Consider the following 19976-nt stretch of genomic DNA (forward strand, 5'->3'; position numbering starts at 1 on the left):
ATAAACTTTGTGACTTGTCTGACAAGATTTGGGTGTTCCTAAACGCCCCAAGGTAGGAATGACTTTTACATATGAAGAGAGCAAACATTCTGCTAGTGAAATAATTGCAAATGATAAAATATATATATATTTTTATTATAAAATAGGCTACATTTTATAATTGTCATATGTCCAGACACAGTTAGAATACACACAATTAATGTATGTCAAGATCCGTTATTAAATATGTGTAGTTGTGCACAATTCCCTCATCCCTCTAAAGTACAGGTTCCAAAAAAACTAGTGACAATTATTTATATTATTGAGGATCAATACATTATTTATTAGGTTATCTCAAACAGAATCGGTTGTATCATACGTTTTTGTTGATTGGCTGTGGTGTTTTCAATGTGATCTTTTTATTTATGCGAGAGTCTTCGGTCGGGGTATGGGTAGTGCCTGAAGAGAGGGCTCTTTAAAAGTCATGGAATACAGTTGTGTACAATATAAATACAAGGGAAAACCCTTTAAAATAATTTTGACAGCTCACCCCATAGGCCACGCCCCGTTCACATATGCTGCGCATGCATTGGCCCATGATTTCAAACCGCGCTCTGATTGGCTGCTTTGTCGTAGGTTTCCCTCAGAACTGCAAGACGCTGATATTGCGTTACATTGTGGCAAAATGGCGGCTGTCATTCAGAATCCACTAAAAGCGTAAGTAATTTGGCACAATACATACATTCTAAAAAATACTTTGTTGCCAACTCATCGCTTAACAGCTGCTGTGCATGCATGTCAATACAAGCCGTGCGACGGGGACAGATTACACTGTCCTAATGCATTTTATGGATTTCTTGCATTGCAAAGTAGCCTCGTACAGTTATTTTATCTCACAGCATTTTTTATTTCATACCAAACATATCCCTTAAAGCGGGGTGACAATCGTAACGCGTTCGGAAAGTGTTGGCTTCAGACGATTGTGTATCGGGGAGAGAAAATGCCTCCTTGCTGGGGTATTTAGTCTGGAAAGTGTCGACAGCGTGCCCGGCGGTACAGAACATTTCAGCCGATCCTCTCCAGGCTCAGCCAGACATGGACAGTAAAACGTGTTATTCTGCGTTAACAAGACCCGTGTGCAGTTGGTGTGAACAGTCAACATGTCAACTTTGGCTCAACTGAGCGCAGACGTGGTCAGGAGCAGTCGCTTGTGAAGTGAAGTGAAGGGGGAGGCATTTTGGATTTACATGCGTTCTGTCCGTATCCAAAAAGTGATATTATGTTGGTCCTCGCAGAACCAAGCCTGGCTTATCATGGAAACGGGCTCCGATCATGTCAACTGTGTGCTATTCCTGCGGAAGCATTGCTCCACATATTTCCCCAATTGCCCTTTGTTCTTCTGTATTGTTCCTTTATTCCATTGCAGACGTACCCTACATATCCATGTAGACTCACCATGACTTCAGCCGATATCATTGTAGGCATATATTGCATTAGATGGCATGGGATTCAGCCCTATATGCATGCTTGAAATGGCCCACATATCATCAGTTTATCGTCAGCAGTGATCGTGTGGACTGTGAAGTGTTGGAGTAGGCAATCGGCTGTGCCTTTAAGTGGAGATTAGCTGGGTCCGGGATTCTGGGCCCATCTGTCAAGAGATGCTCCGACAGAGAGGAAGTGTGGGGAACAAGCGGTAGATCCATCTGCTCTCATAGGTACCCTGGCACCCCCGTGGACTTCAGCATTACCAGTGTATTAAAGCAAACGTTTATGTGTACATATGCCACTCAGCCCTACTGACAACATAAGAGGCAGCACTCAGATCTAGGGTAGCCATACTACAGAGACAACTTTATTCATAACATCTCTGTAAATAATATACAATTCCTGCATGTTGAGAAGATTTATACTCTAGTCTAGCCCGGAGGGAGCTAAACCCAGAAACTCTGGGGTCATTCAAAGTTGCCTTGTTTTCACAATGTTGCTAGGCTAGTTAAGCCTAGCCTATTTTCTCTAACTGCTGCTTTGCTAGTTGGACTACACAGGAAACAGCGTTTCTCATGATACTGCTGGATTATGTCGTTTCATGTGTCTCAACATGATGTGAAAGTGTGCCTCAAAGCTGCTGTTTTAAATCTTGACCGGATTTAGCATTCTGATGCGGAATGTCCCCTTGATATAAGCTGTGCTTAATGAAGTGTTTCAATCTGCTATAATTAGCTTCTGTCTTGGGTTTCTGACTTCATTTCACACATTTGTCAGATTATAATTAGTCACACTTGACACTAATTGGATGTTGCTCCTGTGGACCAGTGTGACCTTTTCTGTATGAAGACGATTCACTTTTGGGAAATGAGTTGCTGAAGAGGCTTTGGCTGGCTCCTTGTTGAAGGACCACATATGTAAGCCTGGTGTGTGTGTGCGAGTGGGAGTGTGTCAGTGTGAGAAAGGCATCTCTAGAAATGCTTAATACTGTGCCGCATCTGAAAGGCCAAGGCGAATACTCTTGATGTTGCGATCCGTAGAGAAGCAGTGCCCTGTGCGCTGGCTGGCTACCTTCTGTTGAGTGTTGTTGAGTAGACTTTGAGTGAGTCATTGCTGCTGTTTGTTGCTGCTGCTGCGCTGTGGAGGTGTATGGTCTCGTTTTCTTCCTGCCCTCTCCCTAGCTGTGTCATTCTGATTGGCGTAATGAGGGGGTTGTTGTCAGGATGCAGACACGATGTGGGCCCTCCTCTTCCTCCTCCTCCTCCTCCTCTGTTATGTGGTAGCTCTGGCTTCCTGTGAAGACGTGAGCACCTGCGTGTGTAAAAGGAACCTCTGATCAAAGCGTAACAAGCTCAAAGTGTAACGTCTGCCTCTGTGCCCGTTGCTCCCTGTGTTTAGTTAGGGTTAGTTCAAGGGTTAATATTCAAGTTTAAGCCTTGTCACACTGGAGGTAGAAAGGTACACACGGTGGCATTGTGTCGCCCTGGTGCTCTCAACAGTTGGAGGTGCTCGGCAGTCAAATCTCTCAGAACAGTTTTTGTACACTCTCATAGCGGTCACGTGACCCGGGGAGCCGTTGACATGAGCACACAGATAACGGAGGTCCCACCGGCAACAAGATTCTGGCTTTTGTCCACCCCCTACCCCACCACCACCACCACCAAACAGAGGGATAAGGCACACTCCTTCGATGGCTGGAGTCCTGCGAGGATACACGTCAAACTCTCCCGGCTCTCCCATAAAGTTTGCATATGAAATGGTACGCAAGGGTTCGGTCGGGCACGAGACGGCGGGTGCCTCTCTGAGGGTACAGACAGACAGCGAGAGGGTTGGAGAAGTCGAAGACGGAGAGTGAGAGAGAGGGCGAGCGCCGCAGTTTTCTCCCACCTTCTCTGTCAGACGTGTCAGGCTCCTCACTTGTCACAAGTGTCAAGATAGACCTCGCACCACGGCCCCGTCCACCTGCTGCTGCGAGCGGAGCTACAGAGAAGCACGCCGTGGTTTGGTTCCTCTTGACACCAGGGCCCGGAGGAGGAGGAGGAGGAGGAGGAGGAGGTGGTGGGTGGGTGGGTGGGTGGGTGGGGGGCACTCATGAAGACATGAGACTTTTAGCATCCGTCCCACTCTTGGACCGCCTGACCCCTGTCCTCGCTGCTCGTCTTGAACTCTGCAGTGCTGAGTTTATAATGTTCTCGCTCTGCTGCTACTACTCCTGCCCGCGGGGTGCACCGCTCTTTGAGCCCGGGCACCCGTCCCCTCTCTCCCCTGTGGGGAAGGGAGAGCGGGGCGGGCAGGTGGGCGGGCGGGTGGGGTGGGGGAGGGCAGCGGAGAAACAGCCTGCTGGTCGTAAACTGATATGTCACACCGTATCCCGTCAGGAGCTGCTTGTTGATATGAAGGAATGAATGTAATATACATGGGCCAGATTGTTGGCACCGCTACCAGGGGAACGCTACACTTGTTGAGTATGTAATGGAAGACAGAGCTGAAGGAGTGAAAAGAGAGAGAGGTTAGTCATGAATGCTGCTTACGAAAGCGTGCTTTGTTTGTTTGATTTTGTCTGTGTGAAATTGATTCCTATTATTAAAACAACTCTGAAAAGCACCAGTGGTTAAGATGTCAACCTTTTTAATGTTGTTCTGTGGTCAGTCTGTTTGGGAATGAGAGCTGCGTATAATAATAATAATGCTACTCGATAAAACTCCAGCTTGTGGAGTCTGGCTTGTTTCAAGGATTTCAAGGGCACTCCTTGAATGTTAAATGTTTTGTGGGGAAACTGCTTTCACTCGACTTCACCTCTAGGAGACAAAATTCTTAGGCTGGGTTTGTTATTATATTAAAGGGAGAAACAACCCGACCAATCAGGGACGGAATGCCTCATGTAAATTCTTGATTGCTTTAGAGGGGAAACAATAGGTGCATCAGGTGATGGTCCGTCAGCTGTTCACATTCTCATCATCGTGGCTGCTGAGACAAGAGTCAGCGTTTTATTAATCAATGAACACAGCTGATCGGTTATCAGAGGATCAAGTCTTCACAAACTCTCAGCACACACTCATGCTCTCGTGCAACCTTTTAGTACCGTCGCTGTGAAGTCAAGTCGAGCTGCAGGATCGTTTTAGGTCATGTGTTATTGGGCTATTCGTCAGTTTGGTTTTGTAGCTGCATCCTGGAAGAATACAGCAATGTGCCAAAACATTGAAATCTACGTTACATAAAACGTAAGTATTTCAAAATTGAAAGTTAAAAGAATGTGATCCAATTGCTCAGAAGGGCATGGTAAACTTCAATTTTAAACTTTGGCTGGGTGCGGGTCTTGTACCATCGTGTATGTAAAGGGCAGGCTGTTGATTTGCATGTTCCACAATGGAGCACAGACACAACTGAACTCGGCTCGTCGGCCCAGTTGGACTGTAGAACAACTAAGGACAATCAAACGTTTTATCTCCTTATCTGATGGCTGCTTCTGGGCTCCTTCTCTTTTTTTTCCACCCTCTGGCTTGTTTTCTAGGGGGAACTGCTTCCCCACCCCCCCCCCCCCCCCCCGCTCTCCTTGTGTGTGTGTGTGTGTGACGTCTCTCCCTCTCGCTCTCTCTTCACACCTCCCTTTCCCCTCCTTGTGTACCTGTGGCCGTGTTTACTCTTTCCTCGTGGCGCTGACACGTAGCCGCTCTCTTCCCGAGCCTCTCAGACACTGTGGCTTTTGTCTCGCCACAGCAGCGGCCCGATGCGAGGCTGCATTCCAACTGCTGCTGTTTTATCTGCCTGAGGTCGTCTCATCAAAGAGCACTGACTACAGAGGGAGGGAGGGAGTTAGGGGAGGGAGGGAGAGTGGGGGTAGACGGAGCGGGAAGAGTTGGAGAGAGAAGAGTTAGGGAGAAGAGAAAGGATAGAGAGTTGGGGAAAGAGCAAGAAGGAGGGAGGGAGGGAGGGAGGGAGAGAGAGTTGAGGAGAGGGAGCGGAAGAGACCCATCTAGATGTCACTGAGAACAGAGAACCGCCTGGGCGCCACCCGCCAGCTTTACTTTGAGACTTGCAGACTCATGCTCCTGCCAGCTGCTCATTAGTTTTATTTCCAAAATGGCCGCCTGCTAATGGAGTAATTGAGAGCACGTGGAGGAACTTCCACTTCGCCAGCACCGATTCCAGGGTATGTTCCCCACTCCCAGGGCTTGGTCGGAGACGCTGCGGCAGCCATTATTGGCCGTGTTCTTTCCAATGGATCCAGCTTTTAGTGTTACCACCACCACCACCACCACCATCTTTTGATTTCAGTCAAATTAGGAGCCGCCCTTGTGGCACTCTAGCTGAGTTAATTAAGTAGGCTAATTACTATTCCAGGCAGCCATCGCGCGAGCGCGGATGTGAGATTTACTCCCCCAGTTCATCCTGAATATTAACAGCCAAAGCCTGAGGGAACGTCAAAATCTGACAGACACTGAGGAAAGTGAGAAGATAAGCAGTGCAAGTGAATGTATAATATATAGATATGGATGGATGGATGGGAAGATAGATGGATAATGTTGTGGCGCTGCCTACACTCTTAATATGCCTTCATTGATTCAACACACACACACACACACACACACACACACACACACACACACACACACACACACACAGTGTGTGCTGTCTCGGGTGAGATTGAATTAGGAGTGCAGATCTAGAGGTCATGGCGATAGAGGCGGGTGTGTGCTCAAACCTCTGCAAGAGGGAGAGTTCTGGAATCTGAGCGTTAGTCACGGCTATTTGCGCCTCCTTTTCTGTTTAACCTGATTTAGCCCGCTGAGTTGGCAGAACCACTTGGGTATCATTTAGTACTCCATCCTTTATTCCCGAAAGAGGGCACTTGTGATTTCAATATTCATTCATAAGCATAATTATTGTTGTTTGCTCAGGTGAGGTCAACGCTCCTGGCCGTCCTGATTTGTGTTTGTCTGTGCATGAAAACGCCTGCTTTGGTGCCACTGTCTGCCTTGTACCGTAATGTTTTTTTAAAATTATATCTGAGCAATTCCCTCACACAAACCGTGTGTGTGTGTGTGTGTGTGTGTGTGTGTGTGTGTGTGTGTGTGTGTGTGTGTGTGTGTGTGTGTGTGTGTGTGTGTGTGTGTGTGTGTGTGTGTGTGTGTGTGTGTGTGTGTGTGTGTGTGTGTGTTCAATATTCATCACCTCCTAACCCCTGTCGCAGTCGGTTGAACTTTAGACCACTGGATGATTACCTGGTCACCACTCTAATTTAAATCAGTGAATATGACCTGCGTCAGGGGTCACAACTCCACCCCCTTGGTTCCCTTTTGTCTGCCACGGTTCCATTGTTCTGTCCCTGAGCGCTGCTCACTGCCAACGCTGCCCCCTACAGGTTGGGAGACCAGTTCTACAAGGACGCCATTGAGCAGTGCCGCAGCTACAACGCCCGCCTGTGTGCCGAGCGCAGCGTGCGCCTGCCCTTCCTGGACTCCCAGACGGGAGTGGCGCAGAACAACTGCTACATATGGATGGAGCGGCATCAACGCAGCCCCGGTGGGAGGACACGCACGCACAAACAGACACGCACGCACGCACAAACAGACACGCACAGGCAGACACACAGAAGCACACACTAGCATGCACACAAAGACATGCATGCACACACACAAGCGCACGCACGCATGCATGCATGCATGCTTTTTGGCAAACAACAAAATTCCCCAGACCAAACAAACAACAAATGGTTCCAACCACCCACACGTACATATCTGGAGGATCTGCACGGCCAGGAACCAAAACCTGTCTTTGCGTGGTCTTATCTATGTGTGTGTCCCTCTCCCCCCCCCGTGCAGGTGTGGCGGCCGGCCAGATGTACACCTACCCCGCCCGCTGCTGGAGGAAGAAGAGACGGCTCCACACGGCCACAGACCCCCGCCTCGGCCTCTACGGCCTCCAGCTCGGTAAGGGCCAATTAAAGGGTGTGAGCTGACACTGCTCAGACTCTCACCTCCCCTCCCCCTTCCCACCCCCCTCCCCCCTTCTCCTGGAAGCCCGGGACACGCCCCCCTCCATCCATTACCCACCAGCCTTCCGGCAGCCCTTCTTGGCGATATCACCCGCCATCGACAGGGACGCGGGGCTAATCTCGCTAAAAGCCCCGTCGGTTTCCCTGCGCTGACGGCGGTGCGCCGGGCAGAACGCGCAGAGCGCCGCTGTCAGCCTCGCTGTCACTCTCCGCGCGTCGCGCTCGCCCGCCTGTGCATCGGCGCCCCGCGCCGCTGAGGTTTGTTGTGCGAAGTAGGGAATGTAATTAGGTTTTGGCTGCAGCTGCCTGCTGCTGGGGGAGTCGCCAGGCAAAGCTCAGCGCGTTGCGGTGGGCAGTATTTAATAAACGTTAAGGAACGGGAGTCCGGCTGCCACCGCCGTATTCTCAGGCAACACTTTTTAACCCCGCTCCTCCTCCGACACACACACACACACACGCCTCACCCGCTCACTCTATTATGTCCTCACCTGATCTCAGCCCGGCTCTCTTTCACAGCCTCTTCCTCTTCTGCCACCCCTACCGTACAATCTCTACATCCCTGTGTGTGTGTGTGTGTGTGTGTGTGTGTGTGGTGGAGCACGTGCATTTGGATTCACGGCGATGTTCCACTGGACTAAATAATGCAGTTTGACAGAGAACTGTAATCCCAGCGTTCTTTTGAACGAGACGGGGTGTGTTGCGACACAGTCTGCTGCAAGTCTCCGAACGCGAGGGTTCAGGGGCTGGGGGGGGGGAGGGGGGACTTTGTCTGTCATTCGATAAGCGTGATGGGGCATATTTTTTTTGTGGAGTGATTAGCTCATGCTTTTGCTCAGATTTGCTTTTGATTCTGATTCTATCTGCTTTGTCTAGAAGGCAGAGTCGGGTTGGGGGCCGGGGGGGGGGGGGGGGGGGAGAAAGTGAGCGACGGGGCAAGAGAGACAGCTTGTGAACGGAGCCTTTTGTTTCTTAAACACAGCTCACTGTAGCTCTATTGTTTTCCTACCGAGTTCTGACTGACTGCACAGCCTACCTCCTAGCCCCCCTCCCTCTCCCCCGCTGCCTCCCTCTCACTCCCCCTCTCCCCCTCCCTCTCCCTCCCCGACTACACAGCCTACCTCCTAGCCCCCCTCCCTCTCCCCCGCTGCCTCCCTCTCACTCCCTCTCCCTCCCCGACTACACAGCCTACCTCCTAGTCCCCCACCCTCCCTCTCCCTCCCTCCCGCTCTCCTCCTCCCACCCCTGTTTGCCTTCTCCAGCAAACAAAAGCCCATAGGACGAGAGCTTTTAACTGATTTAACCTGGCATTACTAGGATGCGGCCGGTCGCACGGCCGGCCAGAGGTGGCCCGCGACTCGGGGAGGGGCAGGGGCAGGGGCCAGGCAGAGGGGAGAGAGAGAGACCTGCTGGCTGCCCTGGCTGGGCTGTGCGCTGGCCGTCTGGCTTCCCAGGCAGGCTCTGTGCTGTCTAGCGGATGGTGTGCCGGAGACAGGGGCTGCATGCAGAATCAGCTCCCTGCTGCAGGCTGCTGCCGGCTCTATTTTTAGGCCCCCAGCCTCCCATGGGTTGGCAGGGGAGGGGAGGGGAGGGGGGTGGGGGGGCGGTGTGGTGGTGGTTGCGAGGGGGAGGGTGGATTGGTGGGGATGGGGGAGGGAGGGGTGCTGTCTCGTCGCGGAGAGTTGAAAGTCACAATGGTGAACGGTTGCTGCTGGTGTTGCCATGCACCAGGCTTCCCCCCCCCCCCCCCCCCCCCTCCCCTCCCCCCCAGTTAGTTCAGTTTTAGTGAAGCACGTCGTGGCTGCCTGCCTCCTGCACCGCTGCTGTCAGTCACCAGCCCTCACCTCCCTGACCCCCCGCTGCTGAAGCACTTCCCGCCCGTTCATTATCCCGGAAGAATAATTCACAGTAGACACAGCAGGGGAGAGAGTCTAACTAAATGGAGGGGGATTAAAACACACGCGCACGCGCACGCACGCGCACGCACGCGCACGCACGCGCACGCACGCGCACAACGGCGACTGCTGCTTTCTGGTGTGCAGAGGTGTGGGGTGGTCGGGGGGAACGGCTGAGTGTGTCTGTCTGTACAACTGTCCATCCGTCTGTCTGTCTGTCAAAGCTTTGTCTGATCGATCTTGGTCGCTCTGCTCGCGCTGCCTCCCCTCTACGCTGGCGGTTTGAATCTGCCTGTGCAAAGAGGAGGATTCCTCTGGTGTATATACGGAGGTCTGTAATGCTGCACATTGCTGAAGATTTGCACATTTCTGCAGATTTGTCTACATATGAACGCAGTTAGGATATATTAAGATCTATAGAGATGGAGATAGATCTATAGAGATGGATCTATCGAGATGGATGGATCTATAGAGATAGTGATGTATTCCCAACTGCATTCATGTAGACAAATCTCCAAGAAATGTGCAGCTTTATAGACCTGCCTAACCCTGCAGTTGACTCCCACCTCAGTCTTTTAAACATGCGGCGTGTCGCCGATGATCTATGGCTGTGGGGAACTGCTTTAGAGGACGCGATGGAGCACAGGCGGACGTTGTTACTCCAGACCACCAGCCTAGCCTCAGGCGGTAGATGGGTTTTCTGTGGTGGTTTTAACATCAGTCCTTACAATTTTTAAGCTTTAAAGGTGTGTTTATATGATTTAAAAAGCATCATTTTTTAAATTAAAATATACTGTTTAACCTGAACAGTGACAATGTATGAACAATGTATGATTTGTAAACAGTAGGTCCGGTTGCACAACAGATATCACAAAATCTCTGCCTTGGTGTGACAAATTATTAATTTATTTTTAGCAGAAGCATGTAAATGTTTAATGGAAAGTCTGCCAAAGCCCAACACTACTTCTGAGTGAGACACAATGTTTTAAATGACTAATTCGGCCCGGTCTTAAGTCATACCACACATTCTTAGCAGCATGATTCCATAGCCTCAAGTCAACGCTCTGGAAGGCTGCAGCTGATCTCAGGACAGTTTGACAGATCATATTTTTATTTTGAGTTGAAACAAGGCTAATCCACCTCACCCCAACCCCCGCATACAAAAAGCCTTTTGTTGCACTTCTTCCTCTGTGTTGCGTTACAGTATCCGTGTTATTTCCTCCACCGTTGAAAGTGATATATTTTTGCGCTCTCCTGTGTTGTTGACTTGCGTCCAGATGGCAGTCTCATGTCTAAGGACTCGCTGCCCACGCAGAGCACCACCCTAGAGGCCCTGCTGCGGGGAGAGGGTCTGGACAAGAGGAACAACTCTAAAAACGACGAGGAGAGCTTGCTGGAGATTCAGGTGGGTCACACTCCCGAAACGGGACATTTTATTTACGGGAAAAGGTCTCTCCTTAATTTGTTTTTCATTTCAATCTCATAATTGTTGATTGTGGTTAATGGATTAGCGTTCAACTAGGCGTGAAACAAAATTTTTTATATATTTTTTTTACCTGGGAAACCCTTTTCATATTAATTAAATCAACCCGTTGAGGCATATACAGTACATAAAGCATTATTATGATTACTACAATTAGTGTTATACTATGCTAGACTCCCAGTCCCAGTTTCTTACTTTCCACTAGGACTACCGTTGTTTCCATTTAGGGCATTTAGCAGTCTCTTTTATCCAAAGCGACTTACAACGATTCATACACACATTCACACACCGACGGCGGCGTCAAGGAAAGACGACAGCCAGTTCGTCGGGAGCAGTCAGGGTTTTGAGTCTTGCTCAGGGACACGGTGACGCTCAGCTAGGAGGAGCCGGGGAGTCAACCCGCTCTGCCTCCTGATCTAAGCCGACCCCGCTTCCGCTTCCCTTTTTGAAGTGATGAGCGTAGCGGCGAAGACTCCATTTAATGGCGCTCATCTGGAGACGCCCAGATGAGCCAGATATTAGCAGATGGTGAAACGTATGCAGGAGGAAATGAAGCAGGGCACACGGCACAAAGCGCCTCTCTCCCTTGTTCCATACAGAGGGTTCTGGAGGCTGACGCAGCGGAGGACGTCTTCAACGATGATGACGACTACGAGGTGGACACGCCCAAGAGGAGACACAGAGGCAAAGGAAGGGTACGTAGAACCGTGTGTGTGTGTGTGTGTGTGTGTGTGTGTGTGTGTGTGTGTGTGTGTGTGTGTGTGTGTGTGTGTGTGTGTGTGTGTGTGTGTGTGTGTGTGTGTGTGTGTGTGTGTGTGTGTGTGTGTGTGAAGAAGTTGCTCCTTTCATAGATTCCAATACTATAGACTGATGAAGGTGTGGCTCATAATGTAGGGCTACAATCAGACTACATATGAGTTTCTATTTTACAATATTCTATATCTTTTTTTGGTCCATATTTAGTTATTGTATAGCTGTAGATTTGATTGTATCAAGCTATTTTTTGTTTGTAGCCTATATATATGTTTCTCTCTATCCATCCACAGTAAATTGACACTTACTTTGACTATTCTCTATTCATAATTATGCATAAATATTATTTACCATATCCAAACCGACTTACCAAGTGACTTGGGACACGTGTCATTAAGGAGCAGGCTAGTGGTTAGGAAACGTGGCTCAAAGATGCTTCCGGGTAGACGGCGGACATTTGGCATCGAACCCAGTACCCTTTGAGCTGGGACGCGGACCACCCTGAGACCGGCTCTCTCTCCACAGGGCCGGGGGTCGGGGCGCAGGCGGACGGACGTCGACGACCAGGACAAGCCATACGTCTGTGACAGTGAGTACTGAGAAGCTGCACCTGGAGGTGGATCCACAAAGCCAGGTCCTCCCACTGGGGCCGTGCAGATGAACGGAAATCCGGCTACAATTAACACAAGCTAATCCGTAGTCTTTCATCATCGTATGCTATGTTACGATTTGTTGTGCGCGTAAATAGTTTTACATAAGTTCGTGCCACAGCTCTCCGGATGTTCCTTGCATTAGCATTAGTGGGAAAACCAAGTGAGCATGCTGCGCCGGTCGCATGGGGGGACGCGGCGCAGGCGGTGGGGAACTCTGCTCTCGGCGTGCTGCCCGTTCTTCAACATAAGGACGAGTGGTTTAATGTCACGGTACAATGGTGACAAGCGGTGGGATATGTAGTTTGTGCATTTTTTTTTGTGCTGTTTAACTTTGTCCTCATTTAAAGTGCTTTCGTGGCGTTGGCGTTCACCTTTCTCTTCTCCCACTCAGTAGGAGAAAGAACGGGTGAGGTCGGCAATTGTACTGCCTCCTCACTTTCTGCCTTATTCCACGAATCATTTTTTTATCGCAACTTCAAGTGCTCTTTTCCTTCACCTTGAAGTCAGAGGTAGATAAGCTAGAACCCACCGGCAGTTATCCGTCCGGCTTTATGTAACTCTACTGGTTGAAGGCGTCGCAGTCCCTTCTCTCTAAAACAACACGGTTCTCCTAAGAACTCAACGCTGCTAACCAGCGCATGTCCTCGCGAGTCAGACCTCGGGGCCACCATTTTTGATTTGAAGTTACCAATTAGATCGATGAGATAGATCTTCAAAGAAATTCCTTTGTTACATCACAGCAGCAGTGGAAGACACAGGATATAATACAATATAATATAATAAAATAAAAATACAAAGTAGTGCTAAGGAAAACAAAAAGAGATGCATAAGTAAATGCTAAATTAAGGATTTAGTATTTTACTATAATTTAACTATTACATTATAAAGTGGCCCAGTGCCAGTACTTCACAGTTAATTAAAGTGTGTAAATGCAAATGTTAAAATGTGAAAAACAAAGTGGAGTACTTGAAGGTGTATGTTTGTAAGATCAAGCCAGGGAGTGCGTTCGTGATCCAGAGTCGGACACCCCCTGTCTGTCGTAGACTCTCAGTCGGCCTAGCTTCAACTGAGCATTCTTCTCGTGTTTACCTTCAACCCTTTTGTCCGTACGTCCGTTCTGACCCTAGCCTAGCAAAGCCAGTTTTTCTCGTGAACACGTCAATAAGTCCTCAGACCGTCACCGGTGAGAACACAACCCAGGTCTCAACTAAACATGTTCCCATACCATTTTTTTTTCCTTCCCGATACCGATTCTGATTCCTGAACTTGAGTATCGGCCGAGTATAAACTGATGCAGCATCTAGCATTGTAACTACTTACAGCACTTGTTCTTATTAAAGGGTTCTCTTACGATGACAGCAAGGTTCACAGTAGGTTCACTTCATTTCAAACGCAGCATAACACTGCCCGTGTTTGTGATTTTGCCTGTGTATTAAAGGAGCCAGTCACGTGATGTTACCAGGTCGGCGCATAGACTCGCCGATAAACCGATACTGCATTTCAGGCAGTATCGGAGGAATTTCTGATACTGGCATCTGAACGACTCTAGTCTCACCGTGTCTTCTGCTGTTGTGTTGTAGGCTGCGGGAAGCGCTACAGGAACCGCACGGGGCTCAGCTACCACTACACCCATTCCCACCTGGCCCACGAGCAGCAGCGGCCTGGGGACAGCGCCGCCGCCGCCGCCCGCTCCCCCTCCACAGCCCGCTCAGACAGGCACAAACGTAAGGATCCCCACACCGGATCATGTGTATATATATATATATATATATATATATATATATATATATATATATATATATATATATTACATTACATTACATTCTCCATATTGTCATTTGACGTTGGCTGTCCTTCCCTTTTCTGCACAGGTCTGAAGGGTCCAGTCCCAACTGGCATTCCCAATAACTACTGCAATAAGTGCAAGGGCTCCGTCAGGAAAACGGGTAAATCCGGGTCGGCCTGCTCCGCCTGCCAACGCAAAAGTGAGTTGACTGTCGGTGGAGCGCAGCAGTGAACAGCAGGACAGGAGTAGACACCGCTAGGCCCCAGCGCACACAGAGAAGGGGTTGCAATGTCAGTGGGGCGTGGTGGTGGTGGTGGGGAGGAGGAGGTCGTAGGTCAGGGTTCACAGGGTTGTGGTGCTCTGGTCCGTACTCACTGTGTCCTCCGCTGTCCTGTGTGCCAGCTGACCGCGGGGAGGCGCCGGGAGCGGGCGGGGCAGCGGCCGGGGCAGAGGAGCTGTTTGGCACCACCTCGGAGAGCGACGCCTCCACCTTCCACGGGTTCGAGGACGACGACCTGGAGGAGACCGCCGCCGCCGCCGTCGCTAATGGCAACGCAATATCCACCCGCTACAGATAGAGACAAGCTTTTCTCCCCCCACAAACAGAGACCTTTTTTTTTTAAGAAAGTATATGTATCTATCTATATGTATCTCCACAGATATATATGTAGATATATATATGGATGTCCTCTGGCAAATTCTGCTGCTTCTTTTTCAATGTTTTTTTTTGTTTTGTTTGTTTGCAGAAAGCACAAAGTGGTGATTTCAGGACGTTATTTTATCTACTGAACAATGTTGAATAATTTATGAACTCTTCCTTTTTTTTCTAATATATATTAACTCTGAAAGGCGATGATCCGCTCTCGGGCTGTTTGTCGGGCCAAGTCGCGACTTCTAAATCCGAGATCTTTGGAGATCTTTTTTTTTTTTTTCTCCACTGGAGCAGAAGGAGCAAAAATACGACGACATGAACAAAAAGACAAGAAAACAAATCTATAAAAATAAAAAAAACACTGGAACATTAAAATAGAAATCTGCTTCTCCATTCTGGATCGAGAATCCAGAAACACAAAAGACTTCTAAGTGATCCGGCCTGACATGGAGAGACATCATGCCAGGCTGTAGTAACGGCAGACCCAGGAACCCTTTCTCTCCAGCTCTGAGATTGTACTGTAAAAAAAAACAGGAAAAGGAAAAAAAAGATAAAATGAAGGAACAAAACGACATGGTTGGACGCAGACCACTGGATGATGAAGACACCTGCCACAGACACACACCACACAAACACAACACACACCACTCAATCTCTTTCTCGATTTCTCTCTTTCTATCTTCCTCTCTATCTATCTATCTGCCTCTCTCTCTCTCTCTCTCTCTATCCTGGACTTGCGGTTCCTTAGGGACGGGGCCACTCTTTGGAGCCTCGTTGGTCCAGGAGAACGTGCCCCTGCTGGACGTGGGTCACGTGACCGCGTGGACGCAGGGCAACTTTGGCTTCGCAAAAACCAAAACGACGGCCGCTTCTGCTCTTCTCCTCCAGGCATGTAGAGGCAGCTGACAAACGCTTAACTCTTACCTTTGATTTTTAAAAAAGTTTTTTTTACCTTCCCTTACCGGGAAGTTTGCAAAAACAACACTTTTATTTTGCTGCCGCCGCTGCTGCTGCTGCTGCTGCTGCTGCTGCTGCTGTTGTTGTTGTGGGCCAAGCGATTCCTGGAGGTTTACGGTTCTCCCGGGAACCAAACTAGCTGAGAGTCAGGACAGTGTGTGTCATGTTGAGGAGCAACCAGGTGCTGTGGCGTGTGACTCCCCCTCCCCTCCCCTCCCCTCCCCCCCCCCCCCCCCCCTCCAGCCACGCCCTAAGGTCCAAAGTGGCAGGTCAGGAAGCGGAGACGGGACAGCCATTTGAACTTGAGACGTACCCCTCCAAAACCCGGGTCCACCACGCGTACCCGTCTGTGACCACGAACCACACGGCACACCAGGCAGCAGGGAGGATCAGAAGTGTTTCTCTCCAGCCCGTGATTCACGTGCGTTGCATCGGAGCTCTGACGGCTGTGCATGCGACTCGGAGCGGGCTCTCTGGTACAGGTCGGACCCTGCCACGCTCCCCCCCCCCCCCCCCTCCCCCCCCAATTGTGCTCTCTGATCCGGTCTGACGCCGGGACGTCCCTACGAGCCGAGCAACCCGCCATCTTGCACTGGAAGCCGGCTCTGAAAGCCATGACAACACCCCCCCCCCCCCCCCCCCAGTCTCCCAGTTACAATGCTTAATGGACAGATGAAGGTTAAAGGGGACATATTATACCACCAGGTGTGAGTGTGATTAGCCGTTACAAGCCGCTTGGAAAATGTGCCGCTTCTGACATCACAGGTGGGCATGTCCACCTAGATGTGTGCTGGATAGATCAGTCTACCAGCCTACCCAGTGGACTGTAGCAAACGTTACTCATCTATCCGTCATACATCTAGGTGGACACGGCCAACGGTGATGTCAGAAGCGGCACTTTTTCAAAACGGCTTGTAATGGCTAATCACACTCACACCTGGTGGTATAATATGTCCCCTTTAACTCCGACCCCCCAAGATCCCAGCCTTGGAGATGGTGCTCAACTTAACCACAGATACAAGCAGACCTCTGGACTATTGCGTTCATGCTCTGATATGGGTTCCTGAGTGTTTACCTCTTAACTCTCTTTTTGCTTTTTTCCTTTCTTTGTTTTGTTTCTCTGTCGTTGATGTGAAGGGTTTCCTCTGCTGTACGCTACAGTGGACTGGTGACAGACTGTTTTTTTTTTTAAATGGTTCTCACTCTTTTTAGGTTTCGACCAGACTGTGTTTATGCCTCCCGTCTCGGTTGAGGGAGCAGCCGAGGCAGACTCTGGTCGTCTTGTGTTTGCGCTGGCGTCGTTTTGTTTCAGCCCCTCGGCCCTAAATCAGCCCATTAGTGTTTAATTTGGCAACGGAAGACAAAGCCACCTCGCGTGAGGATCCCATTATAATCAATTCCCATAAGAGAATTGGATTAGCTGCAATTTTATCGCCACAGCAACCGCGCTTATGAAAACAAAAACAAACCAAAAAAGACCCACAAAAATTTGCAATAATGTTTGCATTATGTGTCTACTGATTGCAGATTGATTTATTTATTATCACGATTTTTTAATCCGATGTGAAATACAATCTTTGTGTGTGATTCTGATCATGTTTCCCGTCGCACATTCAATATTTAGTAGTCCTAGTACTAAAAACATCGGTGTGTTCAGAGGCTTTGTACGCACACGAAAAGGAAGCGTAAAATAACTAAAAATAAAAAAAATGTAATCCAAGTTATTTAATATATTTTTGAGTGCTTTAGAAGGCCCAGTGCTGAAGTGGAGAAGGAATTTGAAGTAGTGTGTCTCAAAGAGCCTCGAAGCCTCTTTCATGGGTCCCACATCCTATGAGTTCATCATTAATGTGATCACACCGCCACAGACGTGCAATGTGTTGAGACGACTCTGAAGAGAACGTGTCCCTTTGTGGAGGACAGGAGATCCCGGGGGCATTAGACATGGCTACACTGATTCTCATTGTCTTTTTGCTCTTTTTTTATTTGTAATACTTTTATGCTTTGTTTGTTTGGCACCCCTCACACCACTGTAGTTACCCCCCCCTTCAAAAAGGATTCCGCTGGGGAGCGTCAGCATCAGCATTGCTTCCCTTTAATCACATGTCTACCATCACAGTCTACTGCTACCGGTGTGGAAACATCTGTCTGGACGTGGGGGCGCTTGGAAAATAATGAAACAAACAAACAAAAATAGCCCCGCCCTGAATGCAAAACTTGTGATGTCAGCTCGGAAATAGTGTCACCAATCCTGTATCTTATAGCCTGTATACCTCGTCAAAGACACTCAGCAATAGCCCCTGGATCCCGCTGCCCGCCCCCCCCCCCCCCCCCCCCCCCCACAGTTACTCCCGCCCCCAGTGGGGTAAAGGAAGTGGAGCCAAGAGGAGATGAAATGGACGAGCCCCGGTGATTGTTTCATCTTCTGCTGTAAATATCAAGTTCCAAACGGAGAGATTGAAGTCTTTGTTTGTTAAACTATTTTTATTGTTCTGAAATAAATAAAAATGAATAAAGAAGGAAATCTGTGTGTGTGTGTGTGTGTGTGTGGTCGGTCGGTTAAGGACACAGTTTTATATCCAATACCCGCCGTGTCTACTCCATTAAAAGGATAATCTGCCTCGATCTCCCGTAAAGTGGAGTGATGAGTCACGCTATTTCCATGGACTCCACTACCAGGTTCATCACTGCTACTGAACTCCGTAGGACATTTCAGTCCTGCTGTGTCAGATGAGTTTATTGCATTACGGTTGTGGCCTGCTGTCCACTAATCTATGTTGGAGAAACATAACCATGCACCACGCAAGTATGATCTTCATTCTGGGCCATATAGGAGGTCGCCCCAAGTGCGCCCCCTTCTGGTGGTTGCTGGTCGCGCTCGGAGGAAAAATAAAAGTAAATTTTAAATCGCCGGGCGCCCGTCCTCATTTTCTGCCTTGCGGTAACAAATAAAGAAGCACTTTGCACCCTCACAGTTTTCCATCTTCCCTGGCCCAGGTGCACTTGTATAATGCACTCTGAAAGTGGGGGAAGGGGTTACAGTTTGACGTGCGTCACAAGCCAGAGACGTAAGCAGTGCCAGTGATTGCGCACTGGGTGCCCAAAGTAGTTTGCACTACGTCGGTCTGACGCCCATTGTTTGTAATGTGTTTAAAACAGTAATTGACGGTTACGTTCGGTGGAAACACACACACACACACACACACACAGGCAGACCGGGTCTCTAACCTCATATACAGGTCTAGTAAAGCAGAGAAAGGACCACACAGAGGCTGTAACGGGGGCATACAGGTCCATCGATTTTATTTGGTACCCATGATAAACAGGTGCTTGGGTCTTTGTAGTGCCAGTAGTTCACCTACTGATTGAACAAATCATAATCTAGAAGCACAAATGCCCTGGATATATTACATGCATAGTAATGTGCCCGTACCATTAGGTGTGCCTTCAAAGAAAAACAAGAACGCACACCCTAGAGCCCACTCACATAGACAAATGCATTCTTTAGATAGTTGAATTGTGTGTGTGTGTGTGTGTGTGTGTGTGTGTGTGTGTGTGTGTGTGTGTGTGTGTGTGTGTGTGTGTGTGTGTGTGTGTGTGTGTGTGTGTGTGTGTGTGTGTGTGTGTGTGTGTGTGTGTGTGTTTGTGTGCAGAGAATAATATTCAGCATAATGGTCAGTATTTTGTGATTTGATGAAATGAAGGCTTCTCTACTCTGCTCATTCATGAATATAACGGCGGTCAACATGGCCCAAACAGTGCATTGCGCATACTAGAAAAAATATAGTCTGGAGTACATCATACACACATTCAGCTGTGTGAGCAAGTCACTGGAGAACTAGCTGGCAGTTTACGACAGGGCCCCATGTTGGAGCTGTGAAATCAAAATCTCTCCAGTAGTCTGGGAACTTCTTGAAAAGAAAGAAGTTGAGGATTAAGTAAAGATGAGGCTGAAGTTATGGTCTTGTTAGGCTGATGTCTGTTTCTCTCTACTACTTGGTTTCTACCTGCATTTATCAAGTGTTGTTTCCTTTTTGACTGCAGAGGCCTTTCCCTGTATCGTCTCTTTCTCTTGGAGTCTGATTTTTTTTTTTCTCCTCCTGATATTCAGTGCGGCTTTTTGACTCTTTTTCGACATGCGGTTTTACCAAAAAGAAATTTGATTGCACAGAGTTAGCACACTTTTCCCCTCCCTCAATTAATCATAATTTAGACAAAAAAGTGTTATATAATCCACTCATGCAATAACAAAGCAGCTCAACAAAACCAGACTCTTCCTCATTAGGCAGTAGATCATGTATTTCCACTCCACTTTGAATGAACATATATCTAAAACTT

General features: G+C 48.8%; 1 protein-coding gene across 1 annotated transcript; it reads left to right on the forward strand.

Moving 5' to 3' along the window:
* Window positions 1-463: 463 nt before the first annotated feature.
* Window positions 464-16327, forward strand: LOC311362141 (zinc finger protein DPF3-like; the record flags this gene model as incomplete). Its single annotated transcript, XM_084481956.1, has 9 exons — window positions 464-696; window positions 6830-6990; window positions 7290-7397; window positions 10632-10759; window positions 11437-11532; window positions 12116-12179; window positions 13824-13967; window positions 14115-14228; window positions 14432-16327. The coding sequence occupies 9 exons, from the start codon at window positions 464-466 to the stop codon at window positions 14605-14607; spliced, it is 1224 nt and encodes a 407-aa protein (XP_084338082.1). The 3' UTR covers window positions 14608-16327.
* Window positions 16328-19976: the final 3649 nt, after the last annotated feature.

Source organism: Micromesistius poutassou, assembly GCF_964030765.1.
Source record: "Micromesistius poutassou genome assembly, chromosome: 17".
In the NCBI taxonomy this organism is placed as follows: domain Eukaryota; kingdom Metazoa; phylum Chordata; class Actinopteri; order Gadiformes; family Gadidae; genus Micromesistius; species Micromesistius poutassou.